Source organism: Sabethes cyaneus, chromosome 3 (assembly GCF_943734655.1).
Source record: "Sabethes cyaneus chromosome 3, idSabCyanKW18_F2, whole genome shotgun sequence".
Lineage (NCBI taxonomy): Eukaryota > Metazoa > Arthropoda > Insecta > Diptera > Culicidae > Sabethes > Sabethes cyaneus.
The window spans coordinates 37,052,581-37,079,820 of record NC_071355.1 but is presented as its reverse complement, the minus strand read 5'-3'; the positions used below and the strand labels follow the sequence as shown (position 1 = coordinate 37,079,820).

At 39.9% G+C, this 27,240-nt stretch overlaps 1 protein-coding gene across 5 annotated transcripts in view; it reads right to left on the bottom strand.

Moving 5' to 3' along the window:
- LOC128743980 (furin-like protease 1) overlaps positions 1-27,240 on the bottom strand; it is a 570,474-nt gene that overhangs the window by 47,206 nt on the left and 496,028 nt on the right. For all 5 annotated transcript variants that reach the window (XM_053840695.1, XM_053840696.1, XM_053840697.1 and 2 more), the window contains exons 4-11: positions 21,960-22,175; positions 21,759-21,887; positions 12,961-13,442; positions 12,694-12,899; positions 12,376-12,562; positions 12,117-12,290; positions 11,901-12,019; positions 982-1,160 (exon numbers count right to left, since the gene is read on the bottom strand). In XM_053840695.1, coding sequence (XP_053696670.1) covers positions 982-1,160; positions 11,901-12,019; positions 12,117-12,290; positions 12,376-12,562; positions 12,694-12,899; positions 12,961-13,442; positions 21,759-21,887; positions 21,960-22,175 — 1,692 coding nt within the window. The remainder of the gene's footprint in view (positions 1-981; positions 1,161-11,900; positions 12,020-12,116; positions 12,291-12,375; positions 12,563-12,693; positions 12,900-12,960; positions 13,443-21,758; positions 21,888-21,959; positions 22,176-27,240) is intronic.

Below are 27,240 nucleotides of genomic sequence, written 5' to 3'. Positions count from 1 at the left end.
TAACTCGCCGCAGTACAATTAGGGAGGCGATGTGGAAGCTGCTGTTGCTGCCGGTGCACAAATTGTGGATAAATAGTTTCCTTCGACGAGGCGGTCACCTGTCACAGGTGGCTTTCATCCTCATCCTCATCCTCATCCTGAGAGGGACGAGAGAGCCGATCGTGTATAAATCGTTCAATGATTATGACCGAAGTGTTGAACAATGTTTTGCACCGTTTCGAGTTTACAATTGAACCGTTGGTTGGTTTAAAATTACGATTTTCCTCGAAAATACCGCTAGGTTACTTAAAAATATTAGATTTAGGTTCAAAATTTGAACACATTAAGTAACTTTTATTTTGCTTCATGCTGGATGACTATCATTTTGCACGAGAAACTGGCAAAAACCGAAAATAGAGTTTGATCCGACCAACTTGTTGTTTCCCATATCTCACTGACCCATCATTAGGAAAACCATAAACCAAACGAAGTGCCCGTACGTATTTATCCGATGTTTCTCAGTTTGCAGTCCAAACTTTCAGCAGCAGCAGCAGCCCTGGTCCCTGGCCACCAGAAGGCGGTTCAGCTCAGGGTGGTGGGTTGTCCGTTTGCTGATTTCTATTTGTATGTAAATGTTGCTGTCTGATCCATGCGATGGCAATCGGAAAGCAGAGATCACAACCTCAGCACTAGCAGAGTCCTGCCGCAAGCCAGGTTTGTTGAGAGCACTTGGGACGGACCGAATGGTCGGTTGACCATTAGTGAACATTTTATCCTAATGCTCAGTCGACCGGTGGTAATGCCAGCACTTTCATTAGATTGGTTTTTGCAAGGCAGGCACGCTGCTGCTGCACCGACAAGATTTTGCCGTCAATAAAATTCGTACTGCCCGGTGTCCGGGTGTGAGCGAGAAGCAGCTTTCTCGAGTATGTTGTAACAATATTACACTGGGACTTTTGCATAGTAAATACCTTCGTGGATGTTTCCTGGCAGTAAACTTACCTGTTGCATATTCCGCCACTGGTCACTGCTAATGCCATTGTCAAACTCCAGCGAGTTGTGCTCGATTTCGCCGCCATAGTTGCTATCACTGAAGGCGGGTTTCCCCAGACGAATCGGATCGTCCGGCTGGGCTGGCGTTTCCGTTCCGTAGAAGATCAGATTCCATTGTGTTATTTGTGCTGTTGATAGACAAGAAAGAATTAAATTAGACATTTGTTTTGGAGTTGAAATTTAAATAAAAAACTAGGTTTTGATAATGAAAATAAAAAATTAACATTAAAAATTGAAATAATTGCACGCACACCAATAAGAAAGTATTCAGTTTAAAACAAAATCAAATTGTGGCCAAAATAACGAAAAAATCTATGAGCAAGTGTATTGCTTAAAGCTAATCATTAATTTGTTTGAAACAATGTTGACAAAAAAATTACCAGGAATATATTTCCTGTTTAAATAGCCCTTAAAAACAAGTACAAAAACAGTAGACAGGAATGGTCCGACTGGACAAAACTAGCCTCATCGTGTGTTTATTTTTATTTCGTTTCACAAGCCAACTATTAAGGTAATTAGCTAATGACCTTAATTATATGACGAAAGAAATTGCGGATAACTTGCAGACCAAACTGCCATACACTTAGGCACATTCACTTAGTTCTTTGTCGACTGTGTCGGCACTGTGGTCTGGTGAAAAAAAAATCGCAAGAGATGGGAGTCAAAGACCGACCGAGGAGAGATATAAAACTGCAACCAAATAGCAAAACTTTTACGCTACAAACTAAATTAGGCGACGGGCACAAAAACGAAAAAAAAAACCAACAGTGAAACAACAATGAAAACGATTTCCACAGTCTGTCGTACCCCCAGTCCTAATGCTGACTGCATTTTGTGACAAAAAAAATAGGTTGGAAAGGGAAATGCAACACCGGGGTTGCTGCACTAAGTGCTAAACTAGATGTTTGGAAAAGTTTATAATGATTTTTGCACAACCTTTATTGCTTATGCTACTCTCGGGGAAGAAAAGAACCGGTAAGTTTCCAAACACAATTTGTTCGGATTTGTTTTCTGGATTGTTGGTGCCAGAGCTAATAGTTTTAAATTTATTTCCGAAATTTAATTTGTAGCACAGTAACCTGCTGCGGCACTGGCAATCGGAAAAGTTCCTTTCTACAACTGGACTAAGTTTTTCAGCGTCACATTTCTATTGCTCCCCGGCGGGTGTGGTTCTGTTCTAACACACCGACCGAGAGAGATTATTGCAGTCAACAGGATCATAGCATTGACTGTAAAAAGTCTGTTGAATTAACGAGTTCAGTTTACAAAAGTGCCCCAAGGTATTCCTATTCTCGAACGAAACATTCGAAGCCTTCCACAGATTTAATTTAATCCTTTGAAACTTGCAACTTAATAAGCGTAGATAGCGAAAATATCAAACTAAGTTTAATTCTATGCTCAGGGGGACTTTCTGACTTTCCACGGTCTGAACTCTCCGAACCATAGGACCGACGACCGTGCGGCTATAAGCCACTTAGCGAAAGTTTACCTGTAAACTTCTAGATTTCTTTCCGAGTAAAAGTTAAAATAAACGAAAATAAAATAGAAAAAATACTACACAACGAAGTCGGAGCTTCTTTCTGCATGCTAGAAATTGCAACACTGCGTCGCTGCTGGAGCGCCGACACTGTCCGATGTCATGTTCCGTTAGTCCTCGTCTAACAAGCAGACAAGCAGCGATGTTGCCGCCGCTGGGAAAAGAACGGACAAGACACAATAATTGCGCGTGGGGTCCAAGCCAGCAGTTGCGAGCAGTTGTCCAACGTTAAACGTTTCGTTGCTTCGGGTGCCGCAAGTTTGTGGCGAACTCCGAACTAGCTTGAGTGACAGGCAGAGTCTGGAGCAAAGTTTAAATTCCCATTTTAATCTAGTGACGGCGTAAGAGTAGTTTTTTTGCCTATAATTTTTTCTATTATAAGTAAACTTTCTCACAACCGAATCAATCAATACAAACGATCCAGGTAGCAAACTAGAGTATCATCACCGCAAAACTAGTAAAGATTGGTTATGTTTGCAGCCTTTCAAAGTCCTTAATCCAAAGTGATCAGTATTGAATATTCTAAGTCTATGAGCAAAATAATACAAATAACTCAATTGAAACGTTTGCTTGAGAAACTCCACATGTGCTTTTGGCACAATTATAGGAAAACAACAAAAAACCGATTTTCTCGAAATATTTTCAACCTTAACTAAAAGGGGTTTGTGGTACCAACCGTTTTCCAGAATTTGAGAGAAGATGTAGGATACCCGAGGATTCAAAACTGTCAAAAACTCATGAAAATTGACTCATATCAAATGGCGCTTCGGGGGTTTCTCAAACAAACGATTCAATTATGTTCGAAGAAAATTTCTGTAGTAAAACAACTTCATAGAAAAGGGCCAAGTAATTATAAAATTTCCAATCCTGTGTATGGAATAACATTTCACATTTAGGGGTAAATGTTACAAGCAGGCGCAATGAGCAACCCTGGAGAACCGTCTTTACCCTTTTAGTTTTCTACATGAGCTTTTCAAAAAGGTAAAAACAAAAATAAATTGAATCAGGTAAAACAAACCTGCTAAACATTTGTTGGATGCAATATTTTGCCTATAATGAAGAACTGGAGCAATTTTTGGAATTGCAATTTTTGCTCGCTGTATTAAAATCATGTTTTCGAACTTCATAGTTCTAAACAAAGTATTGAAACAATTTTTTGTATTTTTTGTGTTATAACAACTAACTGTATGTCGAAGTCTGTTGAATAAAACACCTAAATTTTGTACAAAATTCAAGTGAAGTAAAAAAGTTGATCGAAAGCGAAAAATTTAAGACAATCTAAGACGCATGAGGGCTTCAGCTAGTAAATAAATAAACAGTGCAATGCAGTAATCGGGTTGAAATGTTATCTGCTCCAACTCATCAGTCGTTTGATGTTATCGATTTTTGACTTCAGCAAGTCATCCCCATTTCAAGCACACCCGCGCAGCGTTCCACGCGAAGTGATTGCGAAAAGGCTCAAACCTGTAATCGACCGTTCTCGGATTTAAATTAAATTTTGGAAGATTATTCATTTTTGGGTCAAAAAGTAAAAATCCTAAGAAGTAAAAATCTTAAGTTTAGTGCCAATGAAGCGTAAGATGAAGAAGGAAAGAAAAAGTAACGCAAAATCAGTATTCCAGTGTGCCGCTAGCCCTCACAGACAGCTGGCAGCACACGAGTTGTTTGCCTCACGAGTAGCCTGTGCAGAAAGACGCTACGGGTGTACTATCCGTACTCTACCCTAGCCATACACATCATCATGTAAACAAATATCTCCGACCGAAATAACTCCGACCGTATTGAGACACACGGCGGGCATCGCACGCAAGCACCAGCGTCATGCATACACTTCTTAAGTGCACGCATTCTGCTGAGCTGTTTCTCCGACCCGTCGGTGGCCGATGTGACTCGGTGTTCAGTAAGGATTCAAATTACAATTCTAGAACCAAATGTATCGAACAAAGAATCTTTCTGTCCCAGTAGTCTATCTCTTTTTAGCTTGCATTTAGAATAGGGAAAATATCGATATGCATTACCGATATTTTCCACCACAATTCAACTATAAAAGCAAACCCTTCGACTAATACAGCAAGCCATTTCGACTTCAGACTTAGTGTATTCAATGCGACCCCAATCGGGCTATCGCCGACTGAAGAAATAAGTCCTTCGAGCAACCCCGAGATCCGTTGATCTACCACGGGCTATTGCTAACAACGAATAGTGAATAGTGATATACTATACGGGGCTGTGCGTTCGCGAGTTGGTTGTCGTTCGCTTGCACCAGTGGCGTAATCTCTGGATGCTATGCTTTACATACTCGCACGCGTAATAGTAGGAATCGTATGTTTCTCGCTCGATTTACAACAGTGCCCCCCCACCTTCTATTGATGGGGCCACCGCGTTTGTTAAGTAGCTCCGTTTATGTCAAATCTACTTATTTACTTTTACTATTCCTCCGAAAATACTAGGCTTAGGATTAAACTCTTTTTTACATTTTTGAAAGAAGTCAAGAAATCACAAGAAATCTGAAAAAAGCATCACTTTTTACCAGTAAGCACTACCGGCGCTGCGCCTCCGTTTTGGAAATTTTGTACAGGATAATTGCGGGACCTATCAGGGGCACAGCACTGAGGGTAACTGGAAGGCAGTAAAAGTGCTGTCAAATTAGTTTTTCGATTTAAAATTAAATTCGTATTTTTTGTCTCAACCACTATAATTTGATAATTTGATTTCCATTCCATTTTCAAATTCAATTTTGAATTCAATTTTATGTCCAGTCCGTTAAGTGTTACCGTTCAAGCCAGAAATGTGGGTGAAACGGAATAAAATTTGACTAATAATTTCATTAGTGGAACGTAACTAAATAAATAACCTTCAACAGATAGGTTGCCTTCCAGCCAGGAAAAGGCAATTTACTTTGCAGGGTTCACGCCTGTATCTTGAATGGCCATGTTAAGGTGCGCGAAAGCGGAATATTTTCGTCTATGTTCCGTACATTTTATTAAACATATTAGTCGTATATACAATAAAATATTGTTGCGAAGCGTTATTTGTTTGGTACATTATGGGAAAATCATAAAATGATTCGGTACAATTATTGTTGGTCAAATATTTGGTTCGGTACGATCATAGACGAATTAAATGATTCAGTACGAGCATTGGTGAATAAAACCATTCTGTATGGCATTTAGGCCATTATGTTTAATAAAGTTTTTGTCTTTCCTATGTTGCGCAATTGAAAAGGGGGCTGTCAAAACATAAGACTTTTTTAATCGAGAAAAAAAATTGAGCGATTTAAGCATTGTTACTTAAAGTATAAACGTCAAAATCAAATCTATTCTTGCTTTTTATTTATGTTCGCACACGGGAGAACAGCGGTGTAAATTTACCGGGGGGATCTTCTTTGCACTTGCCGTACGGACACTAACTCTTTGTCGCGGGCCGCGTAAAGATAAAACGGTTTGTCCTTAGCAAATATACGAAGAGTTTATTCACTAGCGAAATTTATTATTTAAGGCAAACACTCGATGTGCACTTTATACTTTAATTTTAATTAGTTAATGGTAAGATATTCACTAAGATTATGGAACTATAGGTTTATATAATTATCAGATGACAAAATTATCTTCTCGACTGGCTACGTAGCTCAGAAGCGTTGCGTGGCTTATCTTGAGGCGATAGCGATTGAACTGATCGGTACTGATGCAGCTGCCCGAGGCTCGCAGGTAGTGCACATATCGAGTGACCGATTGTGGGTGAGTGGTGGGATCAGTCTCTCAGCGAAACGATGATGGATCCATTGAAGGTGATGATCATCGTAGCGGATGACGGGTTCTGGTGGGGTATTGCCATCTGGTAGCGAACACGTTATTATATTTCATGCAAAAACTCACAAAAAAGAAAGACAAAATCGATTTTCTGGGATGGATTTTCGGAAATTCAGTTGTTGGAAAGTTGAATTTCCTGTTTCGTGCTAGAAGCGTTAAAACGCCGTATACTCACTTTTCGAGTTCTTCAGGCTGTATCAGGGATGGTTCGATCACTTTGACTCGATTTTGATTCATTTGACAGTACCGTCTTAAAGGGGTCAAATATGACAAAGTTATGTATGGGACATTTGAAGAACTAGTTCTAATCTCCAACTTTTCCGAACAAAGTTCTGCTGTATCATTTGTAATTACGGTGCTGCAACGCTAGTAACTCATCAGTGACTAAATTAACGTTCATTTAGTCACTAATAAGATACTAGCATTGTAGCGCCGTAACTACAAAAGATACAGCAAAACTTTATTCAGCCAAATTATAGATAATAACCTGTTCTAAAAATGTCTCATATATAACTTTGTCATATTTGACCCCGTTAAGACGGTACTGTCAAATGAGTCAAAATTGAGTCAAAGTGATCGAACCATCCTTGGGCTGTATACAACCCACGGACATTTGAATGCAAAAAATTGACTCATATTCCACAATTTTTGTTTACTTGCCGATTTTTCAAGCTAATTTCGAAGGGGAGAAAAACTTCAAACATAATTTGCAATAGTCTTAGTTATTCAACCGTATATGAATTAAATAGTTCGTTACGACCATTGGTAAAATGATTCAGTACGATCATTGTTCAATCAAGTATAAGGTTCGGTACGACCATAGATGCATGATATGGTTCGATACGACCGTTGGCGAATAAAATGATTTAGTATGGCAGAGAATTGGGTTGTTTAATGCATGAGAAATGCCTCATTTACTCATTTATCCACGAAGAACACTCCCAGGAACATATAACAAAATTAATTTTTGCGTTTAAATTGTCCATAGCTTCGATATTATAAAAACATTATTTTAAATTTTTATTAAAAAAAGACTTGCGTTTATACAATGACGTTCGTGAGTTACGTTGAAAACATGCATAAGACACGTAAGATGATTTCAACAGAGATAGTATTTCATTTCTGTGATAGCAAAACATGTCAAAAGCTTTCGAAAACGCGGTGGACTATAGTTGATGTTAAATCTAAGGTTGTCACAAACTATCAAGCAATCAAGCAGCGAATTGTTTCTCGTAGCATGTAGTCTTAAATACACACATTAAACACCTGACAAATTAAAAAAAATGTCGTTTATACAATAACAAAAACGAACTTATTTATGTTTTCTTATTTTTTATGCCAATCCGCAGAATGCCATTGAAACCATAAACAAGCCTATTCAATTGTCCGGGTCGACCTTAAACAAAATGCTTCGATACGTTTATTGTTGAATAAAGTAATTATCTGATGATGACCGAATAAAACGCAAACAGTAAACCGAAACGTAATAAACAAAGTTTAATATTTCACCGAACGAAATCAATTTGAACGCATGTAAATGCGGTTACTAAAACCAAATCATTGTTGAATACAGTATATGGTTCAGAACGATCGTTGATAAATAAAATGATTCTGTATGGCATAGAATTGAATTGTCCGGTTCGACCTTAGACAAACAAAATGTTTCGGTACGTTTATTGTTGAATAAAGTAAATATTTGATGATGGCCGAATAAAACGCAAACAGTAAGCCGAAACGTAATCAACAATGTTTAATATTTCACGGAACTAAATCAATTTGAACACATAAAAGTGCGGTCACTAAGACCAAATCATTGTTGAATAAAGTATATGGTTCGGTACGACCATAGATGAATGAAATGGTTAGATGCGCCAATGATAAGTAAAATGATTCCGTACGATCATTGTTGAATGAAGTATATGGTTCGGTACGGCCATAGTTAAAAGAAAAGCAAAAGATATGGATAGGTAAGATCATTGATAAGTGAAATGGCTTTATACGCACTGGTAAACATAGTGGTTTTGTTAGATCATTGTCGAAAAGATGGCTTCACTTGGTTATGAAAGAGCTTTACTGGTTAAAGCTAGTGATTTATTCGGATTTGCAATGGATTCTTAAAAACAACCAACCTATTTAAGTGCCATTTATAATGAATAGCATGAAACAATATTTTTCTTTTCTCCGGAGACTGTGACATTGAAAAGAGAGACACAGAAGAAGAGTAATATGTTAAGTGGAAATGAACAAGAATTAGACGAACCTTAGCAAAATCCCCAGGCAGAGAATGCTGCGGGTCCAGGAAGACACCATAAAACGTATAAAGAAAAATTTACTTGACAGATTAGAAGGAAAGGTAAAGTTCCGCGTCACTGGAAAGACAAAAACAGCAGTTACGTGCAGTCAAAGTTCCTCTTAGGGTTACCATACGAGTCGAGTTATCCTCAATGCCAAAAGACCCGAAAACTGGTGTTTCATCTCAAAAAAAAAAGCTATGATGCAGGGGTAAAGCGCTAGGACATCCGACCGTTTTCGCCAGGTACACCTAACCAGGTACCAGTAAATTGTATTCTTCCTGGTGTCAACGACCTGACTGCTGATCACAGTCAGTCGTGTGCAGTTGGTTAACAAGTAAGACCTGAGCGTTTCTTTGTGACTGTAAAATAGACCTCGATCAGAAAGCAACGAGTTAGCGGATTAACGGAGAAACAAAAGCAGGATAGAGTGCCACGACGGCACGAGGATTGTGAAATACTTTTTTTGGGTGAAAAAATGTTTTTATTACGAGATATTCACAGCCAGCAAAATTGTCGTAAATATGCAGTGAACCTTACTGACTGTTCAGCGATTTCAAAATGTGTAAGAGCGATTTCAAGAGTAATTTTTTTTGTATAGTTACTTGGAAAACTTGCACTACCTTTAATCGAAGCGGAAGTACAACACCTGTTACTGCATGACATGTTCAGGAGAACCATCATTTGCTAGTAGTTCATGCTACGGAATTAATCTCAGATGGAAACTACTGCTGTGTGCAGGATTCTGTCTCATAACTTAAAAGTAACAACAAAGTGGTGTCGTCAGAATTTACCCCATTTTATATCAACGCTTTGTCACCACTTCTCAAACCCTTTGATTTATTGGCAGGAAATAAGTAAAATTGGAATGGACTCATTCAAGCAACTTTTCATAACTATTTGGGACGATATGCCTCAAGAATCCGATGAATTGCATAAAAACTTGTAGTTTGCGCTAGGGATCGACATTTTTGCATGCACTTTAAGTGCTTAACAGATACTTTTTCACACTTTATGGTGATATTTTTCAAGATTTTTTTCACATCTGTGCTTAGAAATGAAATGACTTTGGCGAAACCAATAAAGTGAAAATAATATTGCAAAGATTCCACCTTTATGGACTCCCAAGCGAAAATTATTAGCGTGATTTTTTTTGCGTGTCCCACACACGTTTGCAATTTAGCAATTCGAACCATCAGTTTTTCGTCATAGTCTCTTCACTGTACCCCTCCTTGCTTGACAAGCATATTTTCAATGTATTTGGTAAGTGAAGGATAATATCTATTAAAATATGAAGTTGCGCAGGACTCGTAAAATTGCTGCAAGGCACAATGTACCTGTAAAATATATGATAAACAAGAATCGATAATGACCAAATCTACTTCGCTAAGGCTACAACTGTGATAAAAACAAAAAGATAACAGAAAAAACAATCATTCCAAACGCTACAGTGACACGCAAGTAATCATCAGCAGGTAGTAGGTACCCTTTCCGCTTTTCGGTCCACTGGACACGAACTGGGAAGCCTGCGTACGGCCGTAGAACGGCTGAATCGGTTGCAGGCTCGAGGCGATCTTGCGCGGTCCGATGGCATCGATGATGTCCGTATCGGGGAAGAATATCTTCGTGTTGGCCCGAGATGGTTTACCGTTGGTGCTGCTGCTGCCCGATCCGCCACCAGCAGCCGCCGGGTAGGAAGACGCTTTCGATTGTTGGCTGGCAGTCGACGACGACGCCCTCGGTCGATCGAGATCGTCACGGATCGACGAGTACGGTTTCAGTTCCGGGTAGAATTGTTGGATTTTTTCGTACTGTTGGAATAGTTTCGGGATGCGGGCGTTGGTTGTGGAGAGACGTTCGTTCAGGGAGGGATTGGAAGTTGTGAGGGAGGTAGTTTCACCGCTGGCGGTGGTGTTGCTGGAGTGAACGGTAGACGGTAGAGCCGTGGTGGAAGTGGTGGCGAACGGTTTGCGGGAAAATACTTTGGAAGGGGTTTGCGGATTGTTGTCTTTGACCTGTTTGGGTGCCTTGATGGCGATCTGTTTTTCGTAGATATTCGACGTGGCCGCATGGTACTTGTCGCTTTTGCCGTAGTTTATCGTCTGCATGGCCGGTTTGGGTTTCGGTGTTTGATTTTTCCGATTCCCGGTGTTGTACTCGTACTTCTTTCCGCTGCCGTAGGAGTTGAGGAAAACATTCAACGTGGTCTGACTGATGGGACGCGCCGTGGTTGACTTGGAGTTTTTATTGGGTTTATTTTTGTTTTTGTTGTTCTTGCGCGAAGGTGTGACAGCTGCCGGCTGATAGACGGGAGTCATTCCGAACTGCGAAGTTGGCGTGAATGTGGCATACTGCATCTGCTGTTTTCGATTCAGCTTGCCGATGGCTGTGTAGAAATTCTTTGAACCACCCACCGAATAGGGATTGTAACCGGATGCCGGTATGATGGGCGACAGAGCCGGCTGGGGAGTGGAAAATATACGCGGTGCATTCGGTGGATCGTTCGGATCCGGTGGACCGGTGGTTCCATACAGAATTAGCGACCACCCTCGTATCAATGAGTAACCTTTTCCCACGATAAATGTATTTGTGATGTTATCCAATCCATTGGACGGTAGGCAAGCATGAATGAGATTAGTAGATGGAATAGAGTGGGGGTTAATTACATGTTACTGCGATTGACGCTAATTAGCCCGATATTCCACAACCATTTGCAACCGGGGCAGGTTACGGCGAGTGTTGACGGATACAGATATGATCTCGAGTCGAGATACATTTTCGATAGCTTGCCAAAGCTAAATTCAGTTTTCATTTTGATAAGTGGTGCATAGGCTTTCAATAATTAATTGTGGCTGGCGTGATATATGTTGACAATTTAATTGAAGCCGTTATTCCCGTTGGTGATGAAGCGTTCACGTTCGATGACGACACTTCAAACTCCTGAACTAATGAAATTTATCGAAGCTTCGAGTGTTGTTTGCCAATGGCAAAGAATTATTAGTAATAATTCATGGCTTATCGAATAATGAAATTATTTTAGTTTGATAACCGTGCGTCTCCATAAATTGAAACAAATGCAAACGCACGGTCAACCACGAGCCACTTTTTTCTTCGTAAAAAAGACCATCATCGCCGCACTCACCGTAAACCCGCCACGAGCGGTTGAGGTTCTTTATCGTCGTCGGTTAGTCACCAAACGATCCAGTCTATCACCTATATTAATCTTCTCACCTAATAAGCGGCCTTCGTTGTGGATCTCCAGCTGCCAGGTCCCGTGGGGCGCTTCTCCCCATGTATGCACCGACATGAAAGGCCACTGATTGAAGCCTGAACGGGATAAATCGTGGGATCTGTTCGACGAAGCCAAAGGAAGAAAGAACAAAAAAAAAAAAGAACCGTCAGTGGTTGAGCTTTTTACCGTCACGCTGAAAGAAGAATGCAAATCACCTTGGCGTCAGAAGCGTGACACGAGTGCCGGATGGCGATGTCAGAAAGATTTGAATATCGCCCCGCCGCTGGGAGGTGAGCGTAATTTTCGCCTGTACGTGCTCCAGATAGTTGACCCCCATGCAGTGTTCCACGGTCAGCTGCAGGGTGACTTTTGTCCGGGGCGGAATTTGTCTAGATCGGCAAAAAAAAAAATATAGCGAAACACACGACAAATTTAGGAACCATTAGGAGGCAAAAAATCTAATTTTATCCTTACTTGTCCAGATGGGGAGCGTTGATTTCGCATACTTGCTGATCCGGTACGGTTTTCCAAGTACGTGCCAGCTTTACCATGGCAGCAGCATCCATCAGGCCGTAGCCGAACGAGTGGGATACACGACGTCCGACACCGTTTTTTGACCATGTCTGGTCCTTTAGATTACCGGGTTTGGCCGTACGAACGACTGAAACGGGAACAAGGTTGCAACATAGAAAAAAAGGTGTATTAGATTTTCATTTCGCTGATGGCAGCAATTTGCGAGAGCATGTCGCTTCCGCAGGCCGACATTCCGATTCAAATTTAACCGCGGCTCACCTATGTGCTGCATGTCGCGCCACGTTAGATTGCGATTCGCTTCCAGAACTAAAGCAGCGATTCCGGCCGCCAGCGGAGCCGAAGCGGATGTTCCCGTGTGAGAGGTCGTACATGAGTGATGCAAATCCGTAGTGATGACCTGTTTCTCATTCGTGTTCCCACTGCTGTAAGTTGTAGCCAGGGTCGAGCTGCACATTTCCGAAAACCTGTAGCAAACGAGATTAACATTTACAAGAGATTCTCCATCCGCTTCCGGTATAAATTTACCAAGGCACTAGTCCCTCCTGGGATGCACTCGAAATCGACAGCGTCCAAATGGAATTCGTGTAGCCATCGCAGTTACAGTTATCATGTTCGCGGCCGCCGTTTCCGGAAGCCCAGATAAAAATCGAACCCTTGCCACCGCGTCCCTTCCGGACGCCCTCGATGAATGCCCGCGTGGCCATATCCCCCGGACCGTCGACCGTTTTGCCGTCATCATCCGGTCCCCAGGAGGCACTGTAGATATCGATATGCTGCGAGTTCAGGCCGAGTGATTTCGCTTCCACCACGTCGGTTACGTCACCGTCGAGCATTCGAACGCCGCCCACACGGGCTCCGTACGCAATGCCCACTGCGCACTTGGAGTTGTTGGCCGTGGCAGCGACCTCACCGGCGCAGCGCGTTCCGTGCCGGTTCGAGTCCGTCAGATCATAGTGCGGCATTGGATCGCCGTCGTTACCGTTGACGTCGAACGATGCCTTCGCGTCCTGGGGAAAAATAATAAAAAAAAGTTGATGATTTTGCTAAATGTGATTACATTTTTTACTGTTTTTCTACATTTTAAAATAATTGGCAACTAGAGTTCGTCACTGAGTACGTAAAACCCTTTACAACCTTTCACCCTCAATAAAAATCCAAATGCCCAATGTTTTTTTTTATCTTGAAACTACAAATTGGATCACATTTTTCAATCCCGGCGAGCAACAAGGCGCAGCAAATGAGTTTCTATCAATCTGATAAAAAAATAATGATACACACATAAATTCCCCCTTTTTTTGAAGGTAAATAAACAAACACAAAAAACTAAACGGTTGAAAACACAAACGTGACCTGAAATTTGCTGCCTGTGTGCCCGCCGAAATGGCCCATGAAATACGAGCCATTTGTTCCCGTTCTGTCGCCCGTACCTACAAACTCTATGCACACAGACACACACACGGAAAATGGAAATTGAAGGTGGATTGTTGTTTTTCAATCCAATTCGGTGCCGCAGTTTGGGAGTTGTATATTGTTCGGACGTGTGCGGAATCCGTTCCGAAGCCACGAACGCAGCAGGCAAGCTGGAGCTGGACCCCATTCGTTCGCGTTCGTGGTTGGGGATTTAGTTTAGAACTAAATCAAAGCCCGGTTAGCACGGTGCCCGGTGCCTGTCGTGTCCGCTGTCGACCGACGTAGGAACATCCGTTTTCAGCTGTCTTTTGACTTTTGTCGGACGTAGGTACGTATTTGTCTTTCGCTCTTCATCGAACAGCGGTTTAGCCGAGCTGGGTCGTAGCTGGGTCCCAGTGCGAAGTACTTCGAACTAAGGCGGGATGGAACGTAACATTTCCTTTATAATAATAGATATACCCTTTTGTTTTATTTAGTTTCTGCAGTGGATTAATTAAATTACATTTAAAAAAATGTTTCAGATTGACGAAAAAATATGGAACTATATACTTATAAGAATCAAGGGAAAGGAAGAAGATACGAGTGCAATGAATGAAAGGAAATTTGCGCATAATCATGGATAGAACTTAAAAGATCCAGATTATTACCTATGAGTTATTCTCGCTGAAACGGGGCCACCACTGACACGAGGTCTTCAAATATTGGAACTTTTGCGCTTAATTGGTTGAAAATGGTTAAAAAATAACAATTACGCTATTGATACCTCGAAATAGTGGACCCCTCGTTCACCAAGGGGCCAAACAGTTTCAAAAAAGTTGAATTTTGAGCAAACCTTGAGATCTATATCATGTGATATTTCATAAATTTGCCATGAAACAACTAAGAACAGGGCTTTCAAAGGGAGAAAAAAAATTTTGGCGGCCATCTTGGATTTGGTCGCCATATTGGAATTTATCAAAAAATCGCCGTTTTCAACATGAGCCCCCCAACCGATTTTCTTTTTTAAACCACCATTGGAAAGCTGAGAAAAAATGCTACAAGAAACATTCATAAAATTAGATGTGAAATGGCATTAACTAAATAAAACAACCAGTTATTTGTAGCAAGGTTCACAATTTTCATATAATTATTGTGATATTTCCAAAATTTGCTATGAAACAAACTACAAACAACACGATTTTGTAAAGAGGAGAGATACGGTTTATAAGCAAGTGAAAAAAATTAACGGCCATTTTAGATTTGGCCGCCATGTTGGATTTTATCAGAAAAATAGCCATTTTCGTTAGTAGTATAATGCTGCTTGCTGACCAGCTAAACAGGGGAGGGGTCCTTATTCATCAAAAAAATTCTTGCCACCTAAAATCCCCACATGCCAATTTGGGTTTATTTGCTTGATTAATTCTCTAATTATGCAGAAATTTGTGTTTCATTTGTATGGGAGCCCCCCCCCCCCTCTTAGAGGGGAGGAGTCTCTAACTATCATAAGAACTTTTCCCGGCCCCAAAAACCCCTGCATGCAAATTTTCACGCCGATCGGTTTAGTAGTTTTCGATTCTATAAGGAACATACCGACAGACAGACTGAAATCCATTTTAATAGGTATAGATTGAAATGGTATTCACTGCTGCTATTGTGAAGAACATAATTAGAATTTAACACTAAAAAAATTTTATTTAATGCGAGGCGATATTGCCGTATTTTAGCATTTTTGGTCTCCAAATAAAAATTCGAGAAAAGCAAAGTGTGAGTTGCAGAACAGTCGTTATTATTAATCAGCTTTCAAGTCAGTCAGAATGCAACTAGAGTAATTTGGTAGAATCGAATGAATAATCGGTATTTTGTTTAAACAACTAGTTAAAAACTGCTAAATTTTGATAGCGCAGTTATTACAGCCAGCTATCATTTAAATAAGCACGATAAAATTTATTGCGCATATGCTGTACAACTACGGTAACTGCTGAAAATTTATTAATAATTCTTTATTTTATATATTATTGTTATGATCGCTATAAACCAAATCGATTTGGATGATCTGTTAGTAAAACTTTAACTTTTATTCTATATATTTTCAAGTTAAAAAAACCTGACTGATTGATTTGGCTTTTTACCACAGTAAGCCTTATATCTTTGAAGAACAAACCGAAAAACTTAATTAAATTATGGCAGTTGCCGTCAAGCAGTGAAAAATGCACTCGGTAATAAGACTACTTGAACTTATCGCCTTACACTTAAAGAGATTATAAAAATCTTCTGCAGCATGGGCAACTTGTTCAAAAAGCAATTAAATAGCGGTTTTCAGAAGGTTCTAGTGAAGCTCATATTTTTACTAGCGGTTTTATGAAATTGGTCATGAAAACCGCTAGAGAAACATAATAAAACTTAAATTGCTGCTTGGGTTGTTACTTATATTACTCTATCATTGATTTCGTGTAATGACAAGGCGCTTAATCTGACCAGAAAACCATAAGATCATGAGTAGAAGTCGTTTTTGGAAACGGTCCTTGACGTACATTTCCGGTAAGAATTCCTGTTCTGAACCTGTTTCCGGTTTGTCCTCAAATGAGGACATGGCGGTAGCTTTGTGAGACCGAGTGGACCGAATATGAGGGGGAGGTTCAAAAACGTAAAAAAGGCTGTCGATTTATAGGGATTACTGAGAAGAAGATAAGTAAAGATTTACAAGTGGCGGGGGGACAGCAGTAGGCGAACTGACAAAGGGAGTAGACGCATTCAAATGAAGAAAAAATGTTTTGTTTCTTGCATTATGAGAATTTTCGTATGCACAAGTGACTGAGAGTCAAAGAGGCCCCGAGTTAGATCGGGCTATCAGTAATATACAGGAATCTCCCGAATAAGGCGATGGGTGGTGTTCTACGCCCATCGCGACATCTCAGCTATTCATCAACCAATAAAGTTGATTTTTGGCAATTAACTAGATTATAGCAAACAATAACAATGTACCAAAAATCGACTTTATTGGTTAATTGGTAACTAAGAAATCGCCGTACAGCACCACCCACCGCGTTATTCGGGGGACTGCTGTATATATAAGTGAGTGTGAGTATGTTTGTATGTTCCGCCATAACTCTAGAACGCCGTGACCGTTCCCCACCAAACTTGGCACAATTGAAAATGGATGCAAGGCTAAAAATATAATAACGTCAAAATGAAATAATGCGGCAATTATACTATGATGGCAACACTACCGCGTCAAATTAGGATGTGCTATGTAAGGCATAATGTACGTTAGGCATAATAAACTATAGATCCGGGATCACTCCGGGATCACTCCGGGATCACTCATGCTGTTACAAGCAGTCATCGCCATTCAACTCGATCTTCGGCCACTCATCGTCAATTTCCCAGTCATCTCAGAAGTCGTAAATCATTTTCGACTTGATCGAGCCATTTTTCACGTTGAGGTCCCCTATTTCTCGTGCCGGTGGGGTTGTTGGAAAGAACCGTTTTCGTCGCACTGTCGCCGGCATCCTTATGACTGACGTGTCCGACCCATCGTAACCTACTGACTTTTGTCAGATGTACGTTAGGAGCTCTCTAAACAGTGCTCGTAGCTCGTGTTCTCGTGGCACTCTCCGCTTTCAATTTGTACTCCGCCTCCGTGAGTAACGTCCTGGCGTCAAGTCCATAAAGAACTACTGGTCTAATAAGGGGTTTGTGCATCGTCAACATCGTACGGCGGCTTATGCTTCTTGATCGTAGCGTTTTACGAAGGGCAAAGTAGACCCGATGTCCCGCTTTAATGCGCCGCTAGGTCTTCTTACTAGTGTTGTTGTCTGCGGTCACCAGCGATCCCAAATACCATAACTTATCAACCACTTCTAGTTTGTCGCCGTCAACGGTTACCGGCGTTCGGGGGAGGTACGCTTTTGCTTCCTTTGAGCCTTTTCCTTTTATGTATTTGGTCTTCGACGCATTTGTTTTAGCTCCTTCTGGACTCCGCTACTAGTCTGGCGTAATTGTCGCCGCCGTCGCAAAGTTCCTATGTCTATGATATCAAAGTCATCTGCAAAGCCTAGGCACCTAGGAAGCTACTCTTGATGAAAATCTCGTGCTTCACATTTCGATGATAATTCGTCGGATCACCCCCTCAAGAGCGATGTTGAAGAGCATGCACGATAAGCCGCCAACTTGTCTCAATCTACGCCGCCGCGTCTCGAAGGGACTAGAGAGTGTCACCGAGATGCCCACGAAACACGTCACTCGATTCAACGTAGCTCTGATCAGTCACATCAAATTATCCGGAAAACCGTGTTCGTGCATTATCTGTCATAGCTGGTCTTGATCGATTGTATTGTATGCTGCCTTGAAATCAATAAAAATGTAATGCGTGGGCACGTTGTGCTCTCGACGTTTCTCAAAAACCTGTCGGAAGGTAAAATCTGATCCGCAATTGCGAGAGCCTCCATGAAGCCCCCCTGGTAATTCCCTACGAAACCATGTGCTATCGGTGACTATGAGACCGTGGGCCACCCATTTAGCAAAAGGTCATTTGGCATAAAGACATTTCCTTCTAGTTCTCACATCGACTTATATATTATGGCTACCGTCCATTATGTCTATCGTCTATTATACCAAGCGTTCATTATGCCTAACGTCCGTATGTCTATCGTCCATATGCCTTATTCATATGCCGACGGGGATCCCCGTCGAATTAAGCTAATTAAGTGGTAAGTCTTCTGAATCAAAACGGATTCAACATAAGAACAACCTTCAACAAAAATAAAATCTTAGCTGTAACGCTGGGGTAAAGTGAAAATTTATAGCAAAATTGAAACAAAACAGAAATTTAAAATTTGGTTTAATTCATTTGTTTTACCATGATCCCTTCTGTGTGTTTATTTTGCAGCAAATATACTGAAGGGTATTTTCGGTCTGTTTCTAAATTCAACCTATTTTTCTTTTCTTTCGCTAATAAAAGTACTTTGCCGATACTCAATTTTAATATCTTATAACCTCAAAACCACCTGTTCTGCCACTAGAACTAGGCCATAGCCCGAAAAAATAGATGGCAATCGCTTAATGGGCCGAAAATACCCTCCCGTGCCCTATATACAATTTGAAGTAATTTTTTCTTACTTTTCTCAGCTTTCTGGTAGAGCTCGGACACCGTTACGGTAAAAGACTTCGTCTTTAATCTCTAATAATCTATGAAAACCTGATTTTTGATGTTTTCATTTGAGTTGAACTGCTGATTAGTCAGACCAAGTGCCATTGAACGTAATCAGTAATAATCGTACAGCAAAATATCTGGATAATATGGCAGGTTGGGTAGGACTTCCCATTTGAGTGTTTCCAAGTAGTTCAGTCCGCTGTGGTACAAATGTCCATCAATTTCTGCAATTCACAGGGCCTGGGAGCTCCCAGCTTGGATAAGGAGGAACGTTGTTCAAACCTAATAAGCATTACTTTAATGACTCTATTTTACCAAATTTTTTGCTTTCTCCCCTACACGTCCCCTGAGATACTCTCAACAATTTTGTTTCATTACATTCTTCTAGCATCCCCCCGTTCACAAAGACTACCGTTCTAAGTTAAAAAGATCCAAATAAGTTTATCGGGTTTGGCATGGTGAGGCCGAGCGTTGTCATGCTGTAGAATCACTTTGTTTGTACCTCTGCTCATATTGTAGCCGTTTTTGGTGCAGTGTCCGGTTCAATTGTCTCAGTTGAATTCGATACCGTTCCCCAGTGATCCCGTGATCATGTAGTTCGGTTTCAGCAGCTCATAGTAAATAATACCGGCCCAGTAAAACCAAGTACCACAGCATATCGTTCATAGCGTGAATATTTGGTCAACCCGACGACTTTGGAGCATGACCGAGCGGCCCACATGATTTTCTTTTCTTTGGGTTGCTGTAATGAATTCATTTTTTATTACTCGTCACAATGCGACGAAGAAAAACGTTTCTTTTTTGCTACTGGAGCAGTTGTTCATAGCCGAAAAACGATGCCGGACATCCCTTGGTTTCAAATCTTAGGAAAATCTTTAAAACCATTCCCCAGGCATGCAAATACTTCAAAATTAGTTGGCAGGTTACTTCTAATGCTGAAGCATGGTCTTCTTGCGTTTGACGGAGTCAACCGTGGCACGTTTTGTCACTTGGGGTTAGTATCTCTGCAAACTATTGAGCTTTCGATGCGATTTAACTGGCGTTTTCTTCGAATGAAAGAAGATAATCAACACTTTCCGCAAATAACGATCATTTGGCACAAAACCAGACATTTTCACACAACCAAAAATATAATACACTAAAACAAAACCACTCATATGACGAAGCGGTTTGTTTGCCATATGACTAAGCTTGGCTCAAGATGTTTTGGAAATCGACTGGCACCTAACAGCGGGAGGAACTTTGTTGCGCACCAAATAGTTTTAATCTTACTGCAATTACCTCCTAGTTGTCTCTTATGTATGCCTCAAAATATTCTAATTATAATTCAATTTTGCATAAATTTGGCACTGCGTGAGTTTCCTTTTATTTTGCATTAGTTTATAATACGTTTTGTTTCAACATTATCTAAGTTTTGCTTGAATGTTGTCTCAGCACAAACATTATTACGGGTCGAACTCGATTATTCGGAGTCTTCACTTTTTTTGCTACATATATTCAAACCCCCGAAAATAAAAGAGATAAATAGCTTTGCTTATACTACTTAATTCTATGAATTCAATATACTGTGATCATAACATACAATAGGATGAAAAAACTCTAAAGAATCAGCCTCGTTTTCTCCCTCGCATCCAAAATTATAACATAGGTTTGCTTGTGACTATCACTTTTGCACTTGAAATAATTTTACCCCACACAATAACCAAACTGCAGAAAATCTAATTTTCGAACCAGCCGCAAAGTCATGCCAGTGCTCTACTGCTGGATTCGATTTTCCACAGTTCGATTTTTTTCTTGTCCGGGATAAAATTATTGCTTGCATTAAGTTCAGTTCGGAAATCAATAAAATGTGGGAAGAAGCCATCCGACACTTTAGACTTTAGGTAAGATAAAAACGCAATTCTACTTTTCTTTTGTTATAGTCTCGCAGCATTTCGAAATGTGCCTTGCCTGAGAACCACAAATCGATAAAACTTCAGCATTTATATTTGCATATCATGAACTAGCAACTGATACGATTAACCTTTTTTTTTTGCAGTTTGACTTTGTCTTAAAGTTCCCTAATTGATCCCAACGCGAGAATATTTACCTAAACGTATGATGTGCAAACAGCCAAATCCCCGAAGAACTACTTTAATAAAATTATAAGCAAAGTGTTCGTTCGAAATAATTAATGACGAGAGCTCAATGAGGAGCGAAGACAAATAATCAAGATCAAAGAACCACCCGCTTTTAAACCCACACCATTCCACAGAGTCAGAGATAAAGATAGAGAGAGAGAGGAGCTTTATCCGGGGTGTGGCTGCACAAATTCCGACTGCCTGACTGGCGGTGGCAAATTGAATTTTCCAAACCAGAACCTCTGTGCTAAATCAAAATCAATTATTTCGATAACCCGTTAGCAAGCTAACAGAGCAAATGTCGGCAGCGGTGGCGTATACTAATGAAAACGCAACAAATTGCTGCCATGAAATGCCATGCCAGGATGCGATGCAATCAACGCTGGAAGGCCGCAGGCTCCAGCGTGTACGGTGTATGGTGTGATGGCAGTAGTGTGAAATTGTTTACCGTGCCGTGTTCAGTAATGAGATCAAACGGCAGTGTGACGTTGCCAGCTGCGACAAAAAAAACTACGCGAGTGGCTGATCAAATTTCCTGATAATTATCAAATAACATACCAATTAATGGTGCAAACGTTGTTGCAGAGCCAATTGACCAATTGATTGCCCCATACATTCATTACCTACACTATTGTTAATCCGGACGAATAGAGATTACTCACATAGTTATGCTCCAGATCGGGATGGTCTGATTCCAGACCATCATCCAGTATTGTCACCACAACGCCCTTCCCCGTCACGCCTTCCTTCCACGCAGGTATCACATTCATGTCCAGACCATTGCCGCGGTTCTGCGGGAAGGATAATTAAGTTGAAATTAGTTTAAAGAGTTCCGTTTTCAAACTGTGCATTTACCAACTTACCAAGTACCACATCTCGGGCCACTTCGGATCGTTCAGCTGAATCAGATAGGGACTCTTCAGTGGCCGAAAATCCCGTTTCTGACGTCGTTTGGCGCGCTGTTGTTTCGCCCATCGGACTCGGTCGTCTCCGTCCAGTCGCCGCTGGTGATGTGACGAGGGATTCAGCGATCGTTTCTCCACGTGCTTGTGCTCGAAGTGATAGTATTCGTCAACAATCTGAAACAATTTGAGAGACAAAAAAGAAAGGACGATTTAGATTTTCGATTGATTCTAGCAGCAGCGGTGTTTAAACACGATTGTAGTTGAATTCAAACTCTAAATCAGCAGAGTGGCTGGATAACCAATCCGAACACAACCATTGAACCATTGATAGCGCAAATATGTGGCCATTTAACATTTCCACTCCATTAGTCGGCGAAAGAAGCATCGGGCGGCTCCATTGACCGCAAAATGTGCTTTCATTCAACTTCCGACAATAACAGTGGTAAATAAGCCCCAGCAGCAGCAGCAGCTTTCCCGGTAGAACGGTATTGTGGTTGGGCTAGACAAAGCAGAAGCCTCCACCGCCGCGTGTTCGGTCGAGCTGGCTGTTGCCGTACGGAATGTAGGAAAGCTTTCTGGTTAATATCACCGATATTTTCGTTGCCTATTCTCTTCTCCTTCGGCGATAGGGTGGGCTTCGGCTAGGCACGTGGCTTTAAGGTTTGTGCGAATGCACAGGATTAGCAGATAACCCCGTAAACTAAACACAAAACTCACTGGTAATAAACCGGGCCGTTTTGGTCCAGCTGGTTGGTTGTCGGGAATCCGGAAAGACAAAGTAAAAAGCGAGGAATGTGAACCGTCGGAAATGACGGGTTATTTACGGAGTGCGATTTGGAAAAGCTATATTAATCATTAGTTGGTTGGTGAGTTTGAGACAGGAAAAAAACGTATTTATCATGACTTTTGAATTGTTTTGAAGGGAATGAAATAGATTTTATTACTTATATCTATTTGTTTTTCAATACTGCAGGTTCAAAAGAAAAAAGTATGATATTTGCTTCCGCTTTTTGACCATATCCGGTTGTCACGATGGACTTTTTTCGATTTTTTAAACAGAATAAATTGTAACACAGAAGATGAAAGGAGATGCCCCATGCACACTTCTTTGGTTTGTTCATAGAAGTTAACCAAGTTGCGTGAAGATTCAGGCTTATAATAGATATGAGGATAAAAATTTTTTTATCATCCATAAAATTGTTTTTGATGATAAAGGCTTTAAGAAAATAAAAATGCAAAATAATCCTGAAAATCACACGTTTTAGGAATATATGTTGTTCAATCGTCAAACAAATAATAATTATTATTAAGTCTTAAATAAGTTCTCAAGTAGTTTTATGACAAAATAAAGTTTGAATAACTTACAAAAATGAAGCTTCAAAAATTGTACGCTATCAAAGGGTGATTAGGCCGATCCTGAAGAGACAGTATTTGTTTTCGGGAGATTGCGAGGTTGGAGTATAATTTTGTAGTCATAATTATAGGGTAATTTATCTATTTTGGACAAGCGTTACGCGTACTTTATTTTGGATATTTTCATTTGCTTTTGTCGTAAATGTCCAAAATAGAGTACGCGTAACACCTTTCCAAAATATAAATCTTATTATCTTTGCAGCTAAAAAAAACTTTCCACGATACAGTTTTTAACAATTAGCTCGACACAGTCATGAATAGATATGGTTCTAAGTGACAACTTTGCAGTACTCCGAAGTGTGCAATCAGCAAAGTTTTACAAAAAAGTTTTTGAACAATTGTATACCGAGTATCGTATCGTATCGTATCGTATCGAGTAATTGTATCGTCTATTTAAAGCTATTAGCTCGTTCTAATCACAGTTCTTTGTTATATATTTAGGAAAATTAATGTTAAAATTCATGAACAGCGCACCTACTTTTCAAAACTCTGAGTGCTAATGACCAGTACAGGATTTTAATTTATAGTTTAACCAGATAGGGTTTATTTCTAATTTCCGTCGTAGTAAGTAAACCCGAGCAGGTGAGAATAGCAAAATAATATCAAAATTATATCAAACTAAGGTATAATACTATATTTTGTTATTGGATAGATATAGAGATACATTGATAACACATTTTGTTATTAAGTAGATATTTAAAACATTGTAAGATGAGTTTAATAACTGATTTTGTTATCATATCTTATTGTGATCTTAAAATGATTTTAAATTATAAATATTTTATAAAACCTTAAAAATACTAAAATATGCTATTCCAAACTCTGAATACAGTCATGTTATTGCTTTGTTATTCAAATAACACAAATAGATATTCTTTTGGCCTTAAAGGAACAAAATTTTGGTATTATTTTTTGTTATTTTACCAACTGTGTCAGCCAAGACAAGATCAAATTTTGATATGAGTTATTCGATTTCCATAACACATTTTGAAATTAAATTAATTAATTAGATATTTTCGTATCTCAAGCCTCAGTTATCTTCCTGATATATGGACAGCCTTAAAAGATTTTTATCGTTTTTACGTTTACCGTGCAAAATTAACATAGTAAAGATTGAAGCAGATGTCCCATGCGTACTCCTTTGGTTTGCTCATAGAAGAGCATAATCAAAACTGTACAATAATGTTACTCCCTACAGAGTTTTAGTGAAATTCTGATACATTCCGTTAGTTTTACCGTGAACGCACGGAAAGAAAACATGCGATGTATTAAGGAAATGTCAAAAATGCTGTTCAAATATTACGAACGTGTCTGCCGTTATGGCTCGTAAAAAGCTGGATAAAGGTAGTTCTGCCTTTTCACCTAAGAAAGCAAATTAAAGCAAGTGAAGTTATATGATTGGGATGTCCGAAATTTACAATTATTCGATTCGATTCTAAGCATTGTTTTCACTAATCTATTAACCTAACAATTCGTGCTAAAGGTAGTCAATTCAAAATATTCGAGTATTTTTTTATTCGATTAGTCGAATTAATTCAGTGATTAGCGGGTATCTTTATTCATATTTGAATTATTCATATTATTCCCATTGAACTAATCGTTGTCGTTGAAGTAATGACTTGTACTGGTAGTATTCCATTACTTAAATTATTGGCTACGGGACAAAAGGGAGCAGCTGACAATAGGGATGATGACCTGCCGGGGCTGTGTGCCAGCGATGTCAGATCTACGGATTTAGGAATTTTCTACGGACTTATGAGTCAAGTGCTCGTATCTGCGGAATTTTATAAATTTAACGTTGAAAAAGTTGAAAATTTCTTTCAGATTCAAAAATGTCAAGTATGTGCTACATGCAGTGAATAATATCCCGAAAAGCAGTACTTTATTCTTCGAGGGTCTATATATTAGTTTCAAATAGAGTCCTTTCGAAAGGAAGAAACTGTGTTGTGAATTAAAACGGGAAGATTTTCGTTAACGCAGTCGACAAAAATAAGACGGAAATAAAATAAAAAGATGCTAAAACAAACGATAAAAAACAAAAAAGATGACAATGAAGTTTAATAAGCGTCAAAAAGGCGACAAACCATGCAAGCCAATGACAACGAATATTCGACAGAAGACGAGAAAAGAACGAGATACAGGCAGTAAAAGGTTTTCTTTTCTTGACAACAAATAAGACGACGAAAAATACATCAAAAAGTGACGAAAAGCCAACTACAAAAACGACGACAAAAGAGGACAAAAAATTTACCAAAAAAGCAAAGAAAGATCGACAAAAAGACGCCAAAACAGCAAGAAAAATACGACACAAACGGCAAAAAGCCACCGGAAAAAACAACAAAAAATGCCAAAGCCACTGGTCAGAAAATGACAAATAGACGATGAAAATACCGCGGAAATATGATAAAAATACGATATAGACGACGCATAGACGCAAAAACAGCAACAACAACAAAAATAAAACGAAAAAAGACGTTTAAAATGCATTAACAAATGAGGCAAAACATGCAGAAAATAACGAAAAAATGACGAATGACATGACAAAATGCCAACGAAAAGATGCCGAAACAGCACCAAATTACCAAAAATGGCACAAAGCCGCCAAAAAAAGTAACAAAAACAGACGTAAACACATGAACCGACGACGAAAGTAAGAAGATGGCAAAAAGACACCAAAAATACGACATTAGGCTGTATAAATAAAGGCGTTTGCTTTAGTTCTCCCATAAGGTTAACATGGAAAGCGCAAAGTAAACTGTTTTATTCATACACCCATTGAGATAACAAAAAGACAACGAATTCGAAAAAAAAATAAAACAAAGAGATAACAAAAGACGGCAAAAAGCGTTGTGAAAACAAAAGTAAGATAACAAAAAGACGCCATGTTTTGGCGTCAACAAAAAAACAAACCGGCTTCCACCAATATGTAAAAAATAACTACAAATATAGCCTAAAAATAAAAAATAAGAAAACTTATCCAATTTAATTCTACTATGTGTATTTTATTCACGACAGATACGTATTTCGCCTACGACTTGCAGGCTTCCTCAGTGTCTGTTTTCGAAAACAGACACTGAGGAACAGGGCTTCGACCGATCCTTTTTTTCTACCGCAGTCACACCAACGCGCATTCAAGTTCACACCGTCCGTTTAGAGGTGGAATACGAACGCTATGCATAACACAACTGGTAGTTTGCTCAGTCAAACGCCGATGGCACGCAGCAGAACGACCTTGTTCTAGAGCTTTTTGACATTTTCGTTTCGATCAAGTTGCCTTTACCGTTTGGAGCAGCGAATGACTGCAAAACAGTCAAATGACTGGCAATCACCACGCTAACGAAAAGCAACCGCACAATCGTATGATTCAATACTACAAAAAAACAACCACTACATGTGTATGGAAGAAGTCGGTCGGACTCCGTCCAACACAAACGAATATTTTGCTTGCGTCGGACCGACGTCCGGGTGACAAACTATTACTGTGAGCAGCCGATTTGGAGGCAAAAGAGAAACGAAAAAATACGTCACCGTATGCTTCCAGTCAGTTTGCAGTTTATATTCTCAAAGCGCAAAGCAAAACGGGAGATCGACTGTTTGCTTTTGCTGAGATGCCGCTTGAATTGTAAGACGGCAGCAGCGCAAGCGGCAGATTGACTGGACTGGAAAAAACAGTCAAATGATCGTTCAAAAAGCGGAGTTTGAATGCGGAAAGTTCGCATTCACGGCAGTCACATTCAACTTGCGATCCCTTTTCAAGCCCTGCTGAGGAAGCCTGCAAGTCGTAGGCGAAATACGTATCTGTCGTGAATAAAATACACATAGTAGA